Source organism: Lissotriton helveticus, chromosome 12 (assembly GCF_964261635.1).
Source record: "Lissotriton helveticus chromosome 12, aLisHel1.1, whole genome shotgun sequence".
Lineage (NCBI taxonomy): Eukaryota > Metazoa > Chordata > Amphibia > Caudata > Salamandridae > Lissotriton > Lissotriton helveticus.
In genome coordinates this window covers 782,653,138-782,673,294 of record NC_136073.1, presented here as the reverse complement: position 1 = coordinate 782,673,294, position 20,157 = coordinate 782,653,138, and the positions used below count along the sequence as shown (strand labels likewise).

Below are 20,157 nucleotides of genomic sequence, written 5' to 3'. Positions count from 1 at the left end.
AGCAGCAGAATTTGCACAATTCTTCTAAGCAAATGTGAAATCACTCCCTGACCAGATCCAACCCAACTTTAGGACTGCAAATCTAAAGGCTCCTGGCACTGCTTTGACTTCATCACTGAAAATGCCGTCTTCAAGAGCATTCTGAAAATAAAACCTTTGAAACATTCTATTGACCCTATCCCTAGCGACATTGCAAAAGACTTCTACACCTACACGCTTCCCTAATGGACTAATCTGGTTAACCTCTTTCTCAGCCAAGGCTCCTTTCCTGGTGCCCTCAAAACAGGTCAGGTGACCCCACTTCTAAAGAAATCCTCTGCTGATGTGAATGACTTTAACAACTTCTGCCCTATCACCAACCTCCCCTTCCGTGCTAAAATCACTGAGAGATGTGTAGTGGAGGAACACTCCCAACATACCAAGGACAATGACCTTCTTGATAAATTTCAGTCTGGCTTCAATCAAGGATGCAGGACTGAAACTGCACTGCTACACGTTATCGACGATGCCTTGAAGGTTTGTAACTCGGGCAACACCTGATCCTTCTGGACCTTTCTGCAGCCTTTGACACTGTAAACCATGAGTCACTTCTGAACACATTAAAACAAAGAATGGGATTTGAAGGCACAGTCCTCACATGGTTTGAATCAGACCTCACAGGCAGATCTCAGATGATTAAAATTGAAAACTGTCTCACCACATCAAAGGCTGTGAATCAAGGCGTCCGTCAAGATGCAATCCTCGCACCCACCCTATTCAGTTTTTACATGGAACCACTGGGAGACCTACTGAAAAAAAACTGGGGTCCATTATCCCCTCTATGCTGACGACACCCAACTCTACCTCAAGGTGTCCTCCGCACACAACATTTCATTCCTCCCCACCACCCGCAACTCCAGCCAAGAATGGATGATGTCTCATCACCTAAATCTGAACCCCTCTAAAACCCAATTCCTTCTTAACTCAACCTCAAACTCTCCACCATCTGTGCAGTCATGGATGGATAATCTGAACATTCTTAACAGCAAGCCTACCATTGTTGAAAGTGCCAAATCCCTATGTGTCATCCTGGACAAAAGACATAACCTCCAATCCCAAAACACCACAATGGCCGAGAAAGCACGCTTCCAACTGCGCTTTCTCTCAGGATCCAGCGTTTCATTCCTGTGGAAGACCTGAAAACTCTGGATCAATCTTTAGTACTCCTCCAGACTGTACTACTGTAACTCTCTTGTTGCAGGCCTCCCACCAACCCACCTATCCCTTCTAAAATCCATCTTCCATTCAGCAGCGCGTTACGTCTACGTGACCAAAAGAAACAACCATATTACACCCATACTGATTTCTCTTTGCTGGATTCCCATTGAAGCTAGGTCAGTATATAAGACAGAGTGCATCACTCGTAAAGCCATACACACTTCCACCCCTCGCTACCTGGCTAACAAAATCAAAATATCAGGCGGCTCCAAAACTTCACTCAATCCTGAAAATCTACTGCTCGAACCTCCAACTTTTAAAAAGGAAAAACTCATGGCACAGTCCTTCTCAGGTAATGAGACTAGAATTTGGAACTCGCTACCGCCAAACCTTCGCACCACCACCTCTTTCCAGTTTTTCAAAACAGGCCTTGTTTGACCAATTTGGGCACCTGCAGCTCACATCTCAGCAACTTTTTCATTCCTACAGCTGCAAAAGCTTATGCAGAGGCAGACGATCCCAGTAGTCATCTCTCATCTACTCCTCTGCTTCAATCACTATAATTCCTTACCGAGTCCTTCAGATGTTTGGGCCATATGGAGCGTCAGGTGGTTTCTCCAAATTTGTTAGGCGTGAACAGCAGATCAGTGGTTTCTGTAAATAAAGAGATTGGGTTACTCCCTGTCATTCCTCAAAACACCCACTTTTATCCTACCTCACCCTGCCACCCCACACCAGCATCTTGCTGAAAGAGGTTATTTCTCTTCTTGTGCTGTATTCAACTGGAATGCTTCATATTTATCTGAGGGAGATTATATTATCCCGGATACCTGCTTGAGCTGATGAAAGGTAGAGTGATAGACTCAACTCTTGATTTGTGATTTCTGAACAAACTTCTGAAACACAAAATGGTCAGAATAATCAACCCTGAGCAAGTCCTTTCTATTTTGCAGGAACAAGATTTGGTGGCTTCCCGAGACCTTTACGATGCTGGATTTCTTAGTTATAGGTAGTGCCAGTTTTAGGAAGGCCTGATTGAGAGAGATGTTGTCTCTGATGTAAGTAATTTGTTCCCAAAATGTGACAAGAATTCATTGCATTTATCCGTCAAGAGAAGGACATCTAAAGCTGGAGAGGCCACTCAGAAAAACTGAAATGATGATCAGATAAAGACAAATTATTACAATACTCTTTTGAGAAAACAGAAGTTGTAATTAGATAGTGATTTTCTTTATAGAGTTAATCTTAAAAAGGGATTATCTGTGATGTGCGGGTTCCAGCAACATGTATCTTATGTGTATCTTTTTATGCCAATTCAAACTAAGTTAGAAGTATATTGGTATTCCGCTTTTGGAATGGAGCTCACCTGAATGAAGTGGTTTTCAGGAGAATACATCTGAAGATACAATCTTCCTGGAACTTATCAGAATAGAAGGATTCACATTTTTTGTCCTTTAAGGTACAGACTAAGGGCCGTATATATCAAAAAGTCATTTTGCGATTCTCAAATAGCGATTTTTTGCGAATTGCTATTTGAGAATCGCAAAATGCTATGTATGTAGGATTTGCAATACATTTTGCGAATCCTACATATTCCTTAAGTGCAAATCTCAAATTGCAATTCGCAATTAAGGAATACCTCCCCATTCATTCCTATGGGCCTAGAGGCCCATAGGAATGAATAGGAAGACATTCTCAATTTGCGATTTGCAATTAGCGAATCGCAAATTGAGAATGCAATTTCAAGGGTGCAAGGGTGTCAAAATGACACCCTGTTGCACCCCTGAAATAAGCATGGGTGCACATGTGGCACATATACATGCCCTAAGGGCATGTTTGTGCGTCACATGGCACTTTGAAAAATGCAAAAAAGTGCATTTTTCAAAGATATCGCAAATTACCACCAACTTGAAGTTGGTGGTAATTTGCGATTCCCTAAGGCGAAATTGTACTTTTTTTGTGCTTCTTACATTGCATTTAAGGAATCGTAAAATTTGCGATTCCTTAAATGCAATCGCAAGATAAGGAATCGCAAATTTTACGATTCCTTATTTTGCACGCAGATTTGCTTCATACATACCATTTAGCAAAAATGCGATCGCAAACGCCGAAATTCAGCGAATTTCGGCGTTTGCGAACGCATTTGTGCTTGATACATATGGCCCCAAGTCTAGATGAGCATAGACGGTAATTCCAGGTTTCCAGGTTCATGATGCGATGTCAGGAGTTCTTCCATTGGCAATTGAAGTCTTGCTGGTTCACTATTTTATTTTTATTTAAGTCCTATTAATATTATTGGATCTTTGTGAATAAATTGAGCAACGCATAGCTGAAATATGCCCTTGTCAATCTTTTTTTTTTATTTCCTTATGCCTAGGGCACCGAAGACAGCGAAAAGGTCAATGAATTCTTCACGATTTATGATGCAAATAAAGATAGCAAGATAAGCTTTGAGGAGTATTGGAGCCTGATTAGCTCGATCGCCATCACACAGAGCGATCAAATGGCCATGCAGTCCGAAGTAAGTGGCTCGAGGAGAAGCACCAGGGTCTGTGACTAGTCTGGGCCATGAGAGATTCCAGATTTTATGGTGGTTGCAAAATTCATTCCTTGGCCATTGTTTTAGTAATGGTAGGTTAGCTTTCCCAAAATACACTCTCCCTTGGTGTTCTTAGCAATGGATAGTTGGGAGCAATGGATGCACAAATTAATACAATTTATGTGTAACATGAATATGTTTCCCTTTGGTGCATTTTTACATTTGGGGCAAGTCTGATGGAGGAAGTTGAAAGAAAACATTTTTTGCAGGATTAATCTCCCGTTTATTCATTTGCTGTGCATTTTGTATGTTTTTTTGTCTGCATATATGTGTTATAAGTGTAAAGTGAACCTATCCACAACGCAGCGGAGTGCTGTACAGCGTCTGCTTCAGACAGAAAGTGACTGGAGGGATAGCTGGTTTCTGTGCATAGAAGTGAGCTATAATTGTACCTTGATGAAGCTCTGTTCATGGCGGTATCTAAGACGAAATTTTAAATAAAATTCATGTAGTAAGATGGGTGGATGAATTTTGATGCATTTATCCGGAGTAGAGGTTAAGGGGCTTCATGTAGAAAGTGAAGATGACTGTCGACTGTTATGGGGTTTACGTCAGATTTTCAAAGCAGAGATTTGATGTACCAATACAGAGGAGCTGGCAATGACATGAAGACCAGGCACTAGCAGGGTGTAGGACAAGAAGAAGACAGATAAGGTAAGGTAACCCTAACATGTACAAGTAGGGAAAGAAACCAAAAACGGGTCAAATACATTAGATTGCCATAAGCTTTATACACTGTTAAGACTCAGAATTTTCCTAGACTGATAGGGAACTTCCACTGGGGTTTCCGACAGCAAACTCACCCGTCCCCTGCTCCTAAATTCACGTTTCCTCATCACTGGGGCTGAAGGCTGCAACTCGCCGGACCCGCTTCGCGGGTCCCGCAGCGCGGTTTCAACCGCGGGAACACCTGCACCTGAGGGGTTTGTCTGCATCCGACCGGCAGGGCTGCGAGCAGAAGGCAGGGACTCCGTGGACCAGGAGTCCCTGCGCGCCTGAATTCCACCAGCTGGGCTGCTCTCCCTGCCGGCCCCGCCCCCCCGCCAATCACGTCCCGCGCTACTAAAAGATCACCGTGTACCCGCTGCGCGGGAGCGCGTCCGGGAGAAGCCCGGGACAAGGGCGGGACCGTCTGTGGCCGTCCGGGGACGGAGGAGGACAGGACGGGCCACCCCTCTGTCATCTACCAAATACTGCAGGGCTATTGCAAGGTAGGAGCATCCTACCATGACTACCACCGCTGACATGACCGCCCCTGCTGGGGGCACTAAAGGTACCCTCGAGAACTACTTTACCAGGGTTGTCATCGACGCGGAGAAGGAGGATATGATGGCGGAGCGTAGGACTGACCGCCGCCGTTCCATTGAATGTCTCAAGAACAGACCCTTGCTGGACACATCGTCCGTAGTTACTTTGCCTGACACCATCCCAGATACCATAAACGAGGACCCTCTGTCCATAGATAAGTTCCCCATACTTCTTAGACATATTCCCCCCCCATCTGACATTGCTAACATTGTACTCTCTTTCGACACGTTGGCTCCAGGCATTACTAACACAGGACCTGTTGCCACCAATGTTTATTCCCTTCCAGCTAAGGATTTACCAAAAAGGAAGGGCAAGACGCTTCATGCACCGAAAGCTCCTGGACCGCCTCTAGCCAAAAGGAGAAGGAGGGGGTGGTACCCCAAAGGCATAAGCTTAGCCATTCAGAGTTCGGTAAATCGCTTAGAGCGAATGTGCCAGTCGCTCCCACAACCGAGACCACAGTAACATCTTCTCTAGTGCCATTGACATCCGTGGCTCCGGATTCCAATATCGCAACTCCGGTTTCTGACCTATTAAGAGAAGTAAGGTCAGCAACATCCCCACTAGAAGAGGCGCTCTTATCTGGTACCTCCTGGGATCCCATGGAGAATCTACTAAAGTCCTTTATGATTCCAATACTGGACATTTTGAAAAGGGTGGAACATCGGCTTGGGAATATAGAGTCATCATTTGGCAACAATGTCCGGCCAGAGCCTCACATAGACTCGGCCAAGCCAGTCCCTCCATTGACGCCCACAGTCCATTTTCCAACTCGCCCACTCCCCTCTACTCCCCCTGTTCCTACTACGGTTGTCCCCAAGGGTCCCAATAACAGCAACAACAAAAGTAATAATAAAGCAAATAATCATCTTGCTACTACCCAATTGAGAGTGCCGTCATCTCAGCGAGCACCAGTACAGGCCTGCCAGCCACCTGCAGTTAAACCAGCTGCCCAAGCTGTTAGTGAATCCCAAAGGGGAGGGCACAATTTAACGACCCACAACTGGCACTCAGGTAGTGGTAGGCAGAGCTGTTCCAGGAAAGAGAAAATACAGGGCGCCCATGTGGAACTACCACCCGATGCAGTGCCCTTTGTGGTCATACTCACAGGAGTCCCCCCCCCTAGAGGCGGGGAAAAGGGAGGGGTACTCACAGCTAAAAAACAAAACCATACAGTGGCTAGGACAAAATAGACCACTCCCATATTATATTAAGGGAGACATTATCCATGTCAGGCGTCTCCCCTGGCTTGGCACCAGGGAAAAAAATCTAAATGGTGACCTTATCGTAGTAAATTTCAGGGATCCTGAGGCTGCTGGCTTCATACTGAATGGGTCTATTGGTAGTAGGACTAGCCCCATAGTCCCATACGATCTAACATATTTCTACCCAAGATCCTTGGTGAACACCCCATTTTATCTAGGAGCCCAAGTACCTCCACAGCGCAACACGTTTATGCCATCTAACAAGTGCTATATGGGGTACGATTCCAGACCCACACCCATCGGGAATGACCTGGGGTGGAACACGGTTAACGCCAGGAACCATGGTACGTTTTTGGGGAGACAGGATTACTCACAGGGGAATAGGAGAATGGACCATCTGATTCCATTTACTCCGCTAGAAATTTCTAATAGATTTAATGCTTTTTCCTACCTCGACGAGTGCGATTGACAGTTGGATAGATCTATCCCTTGGGGACCCACCTCACGGCCAAAGGAAAATACAGCTGTCCCACGGGCCCAGGTACTCTCCCAAGAGTCTAACCAGCTGATGGCAGAGACTACTGTCGAAGCCTCAAGCGAGAGAACATGTGATGAGGACATATTAGAACCCCCAACAATACAGCTGAACAGAATTGAGTCCCAGGAATCAACACGACCCCTATCATTGAATCTGATCTCGTGGAATGTTGCGGGCCTGGGTACTAAGTTGGAATGCGAGGAATGGGCCTCCTTTATCAATTCAAGAAGTGTATGCCTATTCCAGGAAACCTGGGCAAGAGAAGAGCATACTCGCCAGGGCTTTGCAGTCTTCACAAAACCTGCAAAGTGGGGGGGTCGGGGTAGACCATCAGGAGGCCTGGCAACCTGGGTGGCTACCCACCTGGGCTGTAACGCCAAAACCCTAAACGTAGACTCAGATGATATCCTAGCGGTACAGATAGAATGGCCTAATTCCCACAAACTTGTAGTAATTAATGTTACTCAAGACCGGTGCCCGCATCAAGAGAGTCGAATACGATTGAAGAACTCTCTGTGTTTTTGAGCCAAATACCCAGGGAGCTCTCTTACCTGGTGGGAGGTGACCTAAATGTACATTTCGAGCCATTACCAGGTCTTCTTGATGGACCCTCCCTAGAGGAGGATTCAAGGTGGCTGGTGCCGGCTACCATGGCCCCCCCTGCAAGGGCGTGGACTCCTCTTGCCCTGCAGGTAACAGCTCTCACACTTAATTATGGCCTCAGGGCATGTAATGGCCGTACGAAATCAGACGTCCCAAGAAAATTCACTTACAATAAAATTGGAATTGAATCGAGACTGGACTATGTCTTAGTCCAAATGTCATCTTGGTCACATATCATTGACTTTAAGATAATTGATAGATGGGACAGCGACCACAATGCCCTAGAATTGGAATACGCCATACCAGGTATTACGGTTGAGGGATTGGAAAACTCAGGGCCAAAGCCAGGACTGACCCTTGAGAGTAATAGAAGGAGAGTGAGATGGGAGAAATTGGCCTCAAGTGATGACAAGTTGGCCAGACTCTATGATAAAATTATCCCCGTTCTGGAAAAGGCAGTTGCTATTGGAGACAAACCCTCTAATGAAGCCACTAGGGCACTTCTGTGGCAAACGCATGAAGACCTCATTAATGCAATGGAGGCAGACCTTTTCACTAACGGGAACGCTAGATCCGGCAGGACGCGCGGAAAGTCCTGGTATAACTCCACGTGTCGCAAGTCCAAACGCGACCTCCTGTTAGCTGTCAAAGCAGGTCATAGCAGGGAGGAAATAAAACTGAGAAGAAGGACACATAAAAATCTCCTGTCAAATGCTAGGGTGGAGTGGGATGAAGCCCACTGGGAGAAACTCACGAGAGCTCTAGGGAACAGGGACTCCCGTAAATTCTGGAGAATTGTGAATCACGGCTCGGAAGATCTTCCCACAGCTATCGAGCCTAACATTGCCCCGAGTGTGTGGGAAACTCACTTTCAGTCCCTTTATGCCCTAGAGGAAGGTGCCTCGACGCATACCCCATATACTCTTGAGACTTTACCAGCTGGTGAACCATTCACGATAAAAGAGGTCCAGGTTGCTATTGCAGGGCTTTCGGCGTCAAAAGCCCCTGGCCTAGACGGGGTACCCGGAGACCTCTACAAACAAGAGCCGGGGATATGGGCTCCATATTTGAGGCTGATGTTCAATGCGGTCCTTGGAGGAATGGGGGTTCCGGACACTTGGCTGGGAGCAGAGGTGGTCCCTATTTTCAAAAAGGGATCCCCTCTGCTGCCGGCCAATTACCGCCCAATCAGTCTGATTGATGTTTCCCAGAAGCTCTTTGGGAGGTTGATGCTAGACAGGCTACAGAACTGGTTAGAGGAAACCAACACGCTGAGCACATATCAGGCGGGATTCAGGAGGGGGGTCTCGACGGTAGACCAAATGCTTAGACTGAATCTCATCTATTGGAGAACGGCGCTGATCGAGGGCGGCACCTTGTACTCGGTATTCGTGGATCTACGTGCCGCCTTCGATCTGGTGCCTAGATCCAAGCTATGGAAGGTCATGGACGACATGGGTGTCCCAAAAGACATACTAGCAATCCTTATCAAATTGCACCAAAACAACTTTGCACAAGTCAGGTGCGGAAAAAGTGGTACACTAACTAAAAGATTCCCCGTTCGCAGAGGTGTAAGGCAGGGCTGTGTGCTTGCACCGACCCTGTTTTGCATCTTTGTGAACGGGGGAATAGAGCACCTGGCTAGGATCCCTAACATTGATGCCCCAAAACTGTGCGGCAGCAGGGTTCCGGCAATAATGTTCGCGGATGATACCCTGCTGCTGTCCAAATCCCCCATGGGCATTCAGCGGGTGCTAGATGGGTTCCTGGAATTCTGCGGGGAAAGGGGTCTTGAAGTTAACCCGCAGAAAACAAAATTTATGACCTTAAACCCAATGCCGACCAATAGACCCAACCCGAGGTTAGGAGATGTAAGCCTGGAAAGGGTGAAGACATTTGAGTATCTGAGAATAACCCTGAATCAAAACCTGACGTGGGGGGCACACCAAACCAAATCCACTATGAAACTAACCCAGAGGGCGGGAGGGATCCTAAGAATTGCTAGTAAATCATCTTACCGCCCGCTTGGTCCTGCAATACAAATCTACAAAGCGCAGGCCCGTGGGGCAGTTGTCTACGGAGGAGAGCTCTGGAGCCATATATTTTCCCAAAGCCTCTTAACTGCCGAAAATAAGTTCCTCAGGCAGCTAGCAATCCTTCCGGGAAGCACACCACTGCTCCCTCTAAGATTGGATTTGGGCGTGAGGCCAATCACCGAGGAACTTAGCCTCAAACCACTGACCTTTTGGCGCCGCCTGTGGAGCAGCCAAGACCTGACAACCTACAGAGCGGAGCTCCAGGACCTTTTATTAACATCAAAAGCCAGTAACATACCCTGGCTAAGCTATATAAAGACTATGTGTGAGTCCCTTGGAATGACAGGACTATGGACAGACCCGGAAAAAGCGAGCATTAGCATTTCCAAGAATTTGCTTTCAAAAACCTATTATGATTTTATGCTGGCTCGAGCACTGCGGAGGGTCCATGCGGGATCACTAACTTTTCATTTCATCCAAAGTAAAGACACTCATAACATGGAATGTGTCCTGAACGACATCATGCCCCCTCTAACAAGAAAACTGTTCCTACAGTGGAGGTATGGGACTTTACCTTGGAGGTCCTTCACAAAAGGATGGACGAGACAACCTAGCACTTCGGCTTGCCCCGCATGCGATAACTCACAGGAGAATGATGTGCATGTTGTGTTTCTGTGTAGGGCATATCGGAACAGCAGAAAGCGTTGGATTGTTCCTCTGCTTAAAAATCTGGGTTTTAGACAGCTTCAACCGGCATATAGAGTTTTAAAAACTGACTTATCCCCGATAACTGTCTTTGCGATGTCAAAATTTCTAACTGCAATGTGGTTTACACGCACAAGGCTTTTAAAGGTGGCCAGGCTTTCACTAATTATGACTGTTTTTAAAATCTTTCCAAGATTTGAACTGATTTAAATCCCAATTGTAATATGTTTTTATGGATGTAATATTGTGTCTATCTTTTATGGTCTTGTGGCCGAAATAAAGATTTGAAATTGGAAAAAAAATTGGATAGGGAAACTCATTGTCTATGTCAAATAAAACAAGAGGACTGAAAAGAAAATTTCAGTCAGAAGCATGCATATGGGACAGGAAGCAAAGGGGAATGGTAGAAGAGAAAGAACAAATTAGGAGCACATTAGAGAGGGCTCAACCCTGCTCCGTACTTGAGACAAAAGGAATAAAACAGTAGAGCAAAATGCATTGCAGGGCATAAGGAAATCTGCAGCAAGCTGGACTAGAACAGGATAAGCTGAATATTGGTCAGCAGACAGGCATAAGAGTTCTGCAACACGGTGTTTTAAACGACATTGCATTGACTAAGTGTTTTAGGGAATGGTGCCTCCCAGTTCTAGGCAGCAGCAAGCCCGGCGTGGATTTGTATGATTGGGCAGCACAAGACTAGCCTCAGTGTGTGTTTAATTACATTCTCTCACATGTGCTTTGAGGGAGTCCAATGTAGCGCAGCAGCCGTTCTATTGAAAGCATTGCATAGTGGTTGCTGTGTCTGTCTGAATACTTGGCAGTTCACTCGGGGATTGTGCAGTTCATGAAAACAAATGTAGATTTTCTGCGGGTCTAGGATTGAAATAGCATGCAGTCCGAGGTCATAACAGGACTTTTGGGTGAGTTCTAGTGTGATTTGCAGGCTGCAGTGGGTCCATGTACTGCATCTTCCAGAGGCGTGCAGATGGATTCTTAACATGTCAGAAATAACCTTGGAGGACTCCACAGGGGATGGGGACTGCCTGAAACCTTGGGGTGATAATGATGTCCATTGGAAAAGGAAGGAAACCAGTGAAGAACATTGCCAGTGAGTCCCATTCAAGATTGCAGGGTGGTCAATGGTGTTGAAGGTGGCTGAGAGGTCCTGCAATATCCAACGGCTGGGTCTTCATCTGGTGACAGGATGTCCTCATCTGCAATTTGTAAGGTAGCTGTCAACTGCTGACGCATACAAGTGTCGTAGTACAAGAGATGGTTGGCATTGAAGTGATCTTGATATTAAGCATAGAGTGCGTTTTTTAAGAGCTTGCCGATGGAGAGTTCGCACTCATCAAGGACTAGTGTAGATTTCTTTAGGATTGGGATAATTTGGCCTGTCTTGAGAGCTTCTGGGAAGGAGCCTTGACTTGAGGAGACTTCCTCGTGCAACAAAGCTGTTTTTGATTCATAGCTCCCAAGGTTCTGCCTGAAACCATGGCCAGCAGAATTATGTCCACTGTTATTTACTAAATGCCATGAACATCATGCTCTGGATTGGCTTATTGTCCTGTGCCAGTCAGGTTAGAAACTTGTGACCTCACCTTTTGGACTCGCTGGACAATCATAACATTTTAAAGTTTGCGTTCAGTTCGACTGGGTGCCAGTACAATGACTTCAGGGCCGGCAGGATTAGGCTGTCGGGCAGCCTTCCTGCTTGTTTTTGGGCTATTTTTTCATAACAGTGTTGGAAAAACCTATGTACATGCTTCCATGTGCCAGCACTGTGTTGCGTTAGTCTAAGTCAACCTGGAAACTACACTTACTCAAGCTTATGCCAGCAATTTGAGGAAAGGTTTTGACTTCTGTAGACATACATGCCAACATTTTAGAAGCGGAGAGAGGGGGATTTAAAACTAAAATCGTGAGAATGTGTTTCTCTTATTGACTTCTAGTGAAGGAGATACAATTTCAGGTGGGAGATAGCCGAAATAATGACAACAATTGGGAGTCTCCCTGGTGAATCGGATCTATTTGCATGTATGCACCGATTTGTCACAGAGTGCCCCTTGGAATCTGCATTTCTTGCTTATTCCCAGGACTGCTCACATGCGTCTTCACAAATAAAATATACTTTTCTTCTACTGTTCATGAAATATAAAAAGAAAATTGTTGTTTCTGTGAGAGAACATTTTCCTGTGGGGCAACCAATTGTCCAATTGCCCCATCAGTTTTAGGAGTGTTCCTTCCCCACAAGCACTCTAAAACTTTATTCCTGCATTTGACAGGGGTAAATCCCTAAACATTTTCTGGGAAGGAAGATACCTCCAAAACTTTATAGAATACTGACAGCGTGTACGTGATCACCAACTTTTGCAAGTGGAGCTACTTTGAAACGTTAACACATCTGGCTATGATGGAATTGACTTTACTTTTGAGCTAATCTGCTCATACTGGTAGAATTTCTGAGTAAGCACATCCAAATTTCGTACTGGCAATATACTATAATTCCAATTCTGTGCATCAGAAACTAAAATGTTTACCTACAAATAGTACTATTAACACACCTGTTTCACTTGTGCAAATAGCTTTATACTCGGGCCTTAGGGCTCTACTCTAACTGAAAACTGTGATGAATCTGCTAAGTTGGTTATTCCCAGGTCTATAATGGTTTGTTAAAATTGCTAAATCCACAATGTTGAAAAATTGTTACTAAAGAATATTGGGTAAAAATCCCACAAAAAGTACATTTGGTGAGAGAAAAAACACAATAAGTGCTACTTTTTGAATTCTAACCAAATATTTGTTTGCAAAATTAATCTCTTGCAGAAGCATTTGTGTGCTGTAAAATGGATGTATGAATGGTTTGATTTTTTGCAAATTGGATGTCGAAATTAGCAGTGAATGATCTTTGTACTGTGTACAGCATTGGAATACTTGCTAGAACCGAATGTGTTGGTACCAGAAAGCAAAGATCTATTCCACTGTTAGGATTTTGGGAGATTTTGTGAGAGGCCAACAGGACAGAATCAATAATATATCAGGCAGACACGTAACCAACTCTGCCACAGCCCTGCTGGTCCTTCAGTGGCACATACCTGTCATACAATCTCCTGATTGACCAATCCACTGTTGCTTGTGAAAGTTGGAGCCATCCCTTCTCATTATGGCTGCCTATTCCTAGATGTGTTCTCCAATTACTGTGTATAGTTGAGTGGAGTCCACAAAACATCTGCTGATCGCCTTCTCCTTTGCTCTCCTCTTCTTTCCTAGGTTAGACCTTCAAATGCTCAGGTCAGTCGAATAACTGATGTCGAACGTTCCATCAATAGCATTGTACGGTATTTCTATGAACATTCAACGGTGCAGGGGAACACGAAGACCGTCACCATAGAAGAGTTCAAGACAATGTTGGAGGCAGATTTCCTGGACTGCATTAAGGTAAAGGCTTATTTTTCCCCAATCTTGCGCTCTCTGTCCTTCCTCCGGTTCACATTGCTAAACCCTGTGTGGCAGCATGCTGTCCACAGAGTAGGGCTCAGGCTCCACTGGGCAAGAGGCTGGAAACTAGAGCAAGCATGTTATTAATACTGTATGCCCTGTTGATCAAATAGCTCCTAGGTCGGAGATGGAAATAGCGGAGGGGATCCAAAAGTAGTGGGGTTTCTGTGTGTGTGAGCATGCACACACATCAAAAGTACTGGAGATAGCGAGAGGTCCTTCTTACTGTTTTCTGTCTTGTAGGACCTGGTTACTCTTATCCCTGCCATGAGGATGACAAAAGAGTGTGCCATGTTATCAATAGGACCTTTACAATGAACAATCTGAAGAAACTCATGAGATTGTTATCACAATATGGGCGGAAAAAATGGGAATGTGTAAGCTAGGAAAGATGGAACAGTGTGCGGATGCATACACTGATAATATTTTTTCTATTAGAGATGTTCTTGGGTAGCTTATGGATATAGACCCTAAGAACCTGATTAACAAACCTTTTTGAATGTGTAGGTATAATTTACCTATTGAAATTCAGGTCTAAACCAGTAGTAGGTCACCTTGCTTTTAAAAGGAAAAATGGGGCCTGATTTATTTCTACTTATTAATCTGGCAAATGGGTTCAGGGCAAACTAAGGCTAAATGACTGCTATACAAAGGTAAATAATTGACACAATAAAAAATACAGTTCTAGTATGGTATTAGAGCATTTGTATAGTGCTCATACCTCCTCTTTGGGGCACCAACGCACTTAACCAAATTTTTTCCAAATTGCAAAATCGAAATTCATTAAATACTGTAGAAGCTACCACCAAACTATAAGGTACCCAAAGACGGGTTAAACCAATAAAAAAGTCTTGTGCCACCTCTAATAGAGATACGGTATAGTGGCTACAAATGGATATTAGTAGTGAATTGTTTGAGAAGCTTTGAAAAACAACAGTGCTGTTGCGAGCGATTTAGCTCTAACGATCTTCAAGCAGACTCTTTCAAGATCAAGTCTTTTAAACCAACGCATCCTGTTTTGGAGAAAACCCTAAAATTCAGAGGGAGCTCGAAAAGGACAAGATACTTACCTTCGGTAACGCCTTATCTGGTAGACATGATCTAGCCGCAGATTCCTTACCTTTTGAATTTCCCAGGCATCAGACTGGATCCGAAAGATTTTTCTTTGTGCAATACCCCTGAGCACTGGTAGGTGGTGTCGGTCAGCTCCGCATGATGTCGTTGGCGTCGTCCGCACCATTGTGGCATCTGCGTCACCTATATAGGCACCACCTCGGCGCACTGATGTCAGCTACTTTCTCGACTTTCCAAGCCATAAGTGGTGAGCCAGAAAGTGCACTGACATTGGTGTGTTTCTGAACAACTATGGCCCTAGAAGTGATCCGCCCTGACACCTAAAACCTGTCCGCAGTGCGGGGAGGATGAGTGGGTCAGTAAGGAATCTGCGGTTAGATCATGTCTCTACCAGATAAGACGTTACCAAAGGTAAGTAACTAGTCCATCTGCTAGAGACATCTAGTCACAGATTCCTTATCTTTGATTTGACACCCAAGCAATACCATCCCTGGAGAAGGGACTACGTGTACGTTTAGACAAGGAAGCCATGCAGGACAGAGCCAAAAAAGGATGTTCCTTCAGATTTGACTGTCCAGGCAGTAGTACTTGGTAAACGTGTGCAGAGATGCCGGCGTTGCTGCCTGACAAATGTCAAAGACTGGAACTCTGCGTTGCAACACTGTGGTAGCAGCCTTCGCTCTGGTAAAGTAAGCTCTGAAGCCTTCAGGAGACTGCTAATTGGTCAGAGCATAGCAAATTTTGATGCAGAGGATGACCCATCATGAGATAGTCCTCTTCTGCACCCCACAACCTTTCTTAGTTCAGCGTACCCCATGAAGAGTTAACAATCCTCCAGGAACTCTTAAGTGCGGTCAAGGTAGAAGGACAAGTGTAGTCGCTCCTTTTTGATTATAGGGGTTCGGAGGAGCATAGTAGGTGGGCAAGGTGACTGATTTCTCCACATGTATTGGTGTATCCACTTTTGGCAATAAAGAGGAGCTAGTGAGAAGCACAAACTTATCAGGGCAGATGGTCAGGTAAAGTGGCTTAGATGACAGAGCCTGCAATTCGCTCACCCTCCTGACAGATGTGATTGCCACTAAAAAGGCTGTTTTGATAGTAAACAAGTGTACACAGGATTTAACGGGCTCACATTAGCAAAGTGAGAATCAAATTAAAATCCCACTGAGCCTCAATGAAAGGGGAAGGTGGGAACATAAGTACGAGTCCTTTATGTATTATATTTACAATCAGAGATTTGAATAATGAGGGTTGGTCTGGGAGCCTCAGAAAGGCAGACCGCCTCGAAAAGTACCCTTTAAGTGTGCCCAGTGCAGAACCCTGATGGGCAAGATTCAAAATGAAAAGCATGACCTGAAAAAGGGGAGTAGAAAGAGGATCAATAGACCTTTCTGTACAATATTTTTCAAATTTTTTCCATCAGCAGACGTACACAGTCTTGGTGGAGTCCCGCCTTCCCGCCAAAATAACTTTACATACTTCGGGAGGAAGGCCTAATGTTATCAACTGCTGCCGCTCAATCTCCATGCAAGAAGACGTAGAGTTGACAGGTTCGGGTGGAGGACCCTCCCCTGCTGCTGGGACACCAGAACCTCCCAAATGGGCAGCGGTATTTGCAGAAAGGCGTATAGGAGGCCTGAGCTCCACTCGAGACGAAAAGCACTCGGAGTTAGAGCTGCCTTGGAAACTTCAGCTCCAAAATAACTGACATTTTGTGTTCTCGTCGGAGGCAAACAAATCTAACCAAGGCTCTTCTCACTGTCGAAAGAGAACTTGTGCCACCTTCGGAAGAAGACGCTATTCGTGATCCGCTAGGCATTGATGGCTGAGTTTGTCTGCCTTGGTGTTTAGCTAACCTGGCAGCTGTTGAACCACAAGGTATATGCCCTGCTGTTCCAGCCAAGTCAGAGACTCTTTTGACAAAGGGCCCATGACCCCACCCTGTATGTTGCAGTACGACATGGCGGTGGTGTTCTCCATAAACACTTGCACTAGCTCCCCCTTGATGGAAGGAAGGAAGGCATTCAATGCCAAACGAATTGCTCTGAGCTCCAGCAAGTTGATGTGGGGTCTCGTTTCCTCTGGAGCCTAGAGTCCCCATATCTCCACCTTTCCCAGATGGCCGCTCCATCCCAGGAATTATGCATCTGTCACTACTAAAGGGCCGGGACACCCCCGTTGGGGGTAGCTGTGCACTATACAAGCTCCTAAAATAAATAAATACTATGTGGTCTGGTTGGGGAAGGGAGAGGGGTCTGCCTCTGACCTAATCGTGGTCTGTTAGCCACCACTGTCCTATGCAGTTCTCTCCGACATCTAGACCATGTCGTAGAAGATTCCCCTAATGCTGCGCCCACCGAAACTTCAAGTTCCACTGCAAAGCCCACATATGTCACTACCAGGAGGCCATGAGGCCCAGCAGCCTGAGAGTCATTCATACCAAAATCCAGGATAGAGGCTTAAACATCGGTATCATAGTCTGAATTTCCTAGCCTCGCCATTCGGGAGGATAGGCCCAAAGCGACACTGTATCCAGAATAGCTAGTATGAAATGGAACATCTGAGAGGGAGTCAGATGTGATTTTGGCATGTTGATTGTTCACTGCAGAGATTGCAGGGGGCTTGCCGTAATCTGGAGGTGGGAGACAACAGCCTGGGGCAAGCTCGTGTTCAAAAGCATAGAAGAGCTTTGACCACTGCCATTATTTTGGTGAACACCCAAGGGGCGCTAGTAAGGCTAAAGCGGAGCACAGTGAACTGAAAGTGCTTGTGGCCTATTGTAAACAGCAGATTGCACCGATGAGCAGGCAGGACGGGAATGTGAAACTAGGCGTCTGCAAATCCAACGCTACCATCCAGTCTCCTGTGTCCAGAGCAGACAAGACCTGAGCTAGAGTGAGCATCTTGAACTTTTTCTTTTTGAACCAGGATAGGGCACAAATTCATTTTCTTTTTGGGTATCAGAAAGTAGCGGGAATAACAACCACAGCCTGCTTCTGGTGCTAGAACCTTCTCTATGGCTCCAATGGCTAATAGAGTCATGACTTACTCCTGAAGCAAATTCAGGTGAATCTCTGTCTGCCGGTCGTAAGTTGGAGGCATGGAGGGAGTGATAGTCTCGAAGGGAAGGGAGTAGCCCTTTCGGACTATTTGGAGGACCCTCATGTCTGAGGTGATATACTTAAATATAGAAGAGAGAGTCCCCACTACTCCAGGAGACAGGGTTCCAAGTGCAACTCAATTGTCAAAAGTAAATTCCCTTGGAGAACACAATTCACTTATTCCCATACCTCAACATCTCAAAGGTCATGCAGCCACATACACGTCTTAAAAGGGACCAAAACGACAATTTTTAATAATCAAATTTTAATATTAGTCATATCAAATAATTCATGCAAATTCATAAAAATACTTCAAATAAAATCAGTTAAAAACGAGTAAAAAATGATTCAACAAACTTTAAGACATACATCATAATAAGAGAGACAAGACATTAGTCATCAAAAATTGTTAATTTGAAAGAATCAATGAAAGTGCTTTGTCTAAGAATTTTTTTCAACATGCAGCACTTTGTTCCTCAAATCTAACAGAGGTAGGCGTTGATGCTTTTCGGTGGGAAAAATAGGATACAACCACCTTCTTCAGGACAACTAAAGATATATAGTCCCACCTTATTATTTACAGAATATTGTTCTGCATAATATTTTTCCTGCATAAAAAACATAAAACAAATATCTGAGCGGACCACATGTAATTTAAAACATAATACAAAAAGAGAATATAATACATAGACAAAGAGAATATAGCAAATGACCATCTTATTTACATTTTTCAATTTCCAGAACCAAACAGTATATATTATTCCCAATATCTACAAGATCAGAACCTTAATTCTGTAGTTCTTTTATATATAGACTTAGAATAATTGTCCAAAAGTCCCATCAAGACTGGAGTACATGAACCACCAACAAGCAACCCACCGCTACACTCATACTCATCCAATCTGGGATCTCAGTACTATCTACTCACATAATACATTTTAAGGTGAGGCAAATGCGGAGCTGTAAACACACTTCTTTAAAATATAGAAGCAGGTTTCAGTCCTGAACAAAGGTGAGGAAAAAGAACAGGTTAAAAATAGCCCCAGGTAAAACCTATCACAGCTAATATCCAGAAGATCAACCCTAAGTTTGCCTTACTGTGCATACCTTATTAGATACAACTCCGACTTCAATTTATGTCCAAATCAAGGGGTCGATTACAATGGCGGTGAATCTGCATCCTCCGGGCCGGTGGAAGCAACCGCCGGCCCAGAGGATGCGGATTCACCGCCGCGACATAGAAAACACCCACCGCCAGATTATGATGGCGGTGGGATCAGCGACGGACAGCAGGTCCGTCCGCCGCTGATCCGCGGGGTGTGGACCGCAATATGGTGGCGGTGTCTGCAAGATACTGCTAGCCACATTAGGATGGGTGCGGTAACATGCTTTTCCGCGGCGGCATTTCCGCCGTGGAAAAGCATGTGGACCTTTGCTTCTGGGGGCCCCTTGTGGGCCCCCAGGTTGTGGGGGTGCACATGGGGGGTACCTATGGTACCCGCTTTGGCATGCACAAGGTGGCAGGCACCACGCGGTGCCCGCCACGTTGTGCATGTCAAAGGAAAGCATGCATTTTTCACTTTGTGGCGGGTGCTGCTTAAAGAAGCACCTGCCATAATGTTACATATAGAGGATGTGACCGCCAGGGTGGCGGTCACATCCTAATTCCAATGGAGGAACCACCGCTGCCCCTGCGGACGGTCCCTCCACCTCGGGGGCGGCGGACGGACTTCGTCCGTCCGCCATCCAAATCGACCCACAAGTAGTTATATGTAAAAACATAAATTGGGTATTCTTTGCTGCTCAGTCAGAGCTCTAAAAAATAAAATTCTATATAAGAAAAGAACTAAATGGGCTAATATAAACACTTAAACTGACAATTGACAATCAAGATGATATTCTGCCAGTGGTGAAGGTGATGGCTGATCCTGCTACCAATTGGCTGTTCATGATCTTGAAGGGCCGGACTAGGAAAGTTTGGAGGCTGAGGTTGTGGGGTGTGGGGGAATCCGGGGGGTTTAGGGGATGTGTGACTGGACTGCGCAGATGTTGTTGCACTTGCGTGGTCTTGTGGCTGGGGTATTGCTGGCGGGGCTGAAAGCCTCTTCCGTAGCCACGAAAGGAGTGAAAGGTAGATGGGGATGTGTGGCCACTAAGAGTCCCAAGGACTTGGCCATAGCCCGTGAATCCTTAAAGTGCTCCAGTGCCATGTCTGCCTCTTCTCCGAAGAGACGGGTGCCATCAGAGGGCATGTCCACGAAAAAAGCCTGGACATCCCCTAAAAAGCCAT

At 45.4% G+C, this 20,157-nt stretch overlaps 1 protein-coding gene across 3 annotated transcripts in view; it reads left to right on the top strand.

The window, feature by feature from the left end:
• The window catches only part of LOC144797646 (uncharacterized), a 38,490-nt gene that overhangs the window by 15,313 nt on the left and 3,020 nt on the right, over window positions 1-20,157 (top strand). For all 3 annotated transcript variants that reach the window (XM_078668349.1, XM_078668348.1, XM_078668347.1), the window contains exons 3-4: window positions 3,575-3,718; window positions 13,462-13,629. In XM_078668349.1, the coding sequence (XP_078524475.1) occupies window positions 3,575-3,718; window positions 13,462-13,629 (312 nt within the window). The remainder of the gene's footprint in view (window positions 1-3,574; window positions 3,719-13,461; window positions 13,630-20,157) is intronic.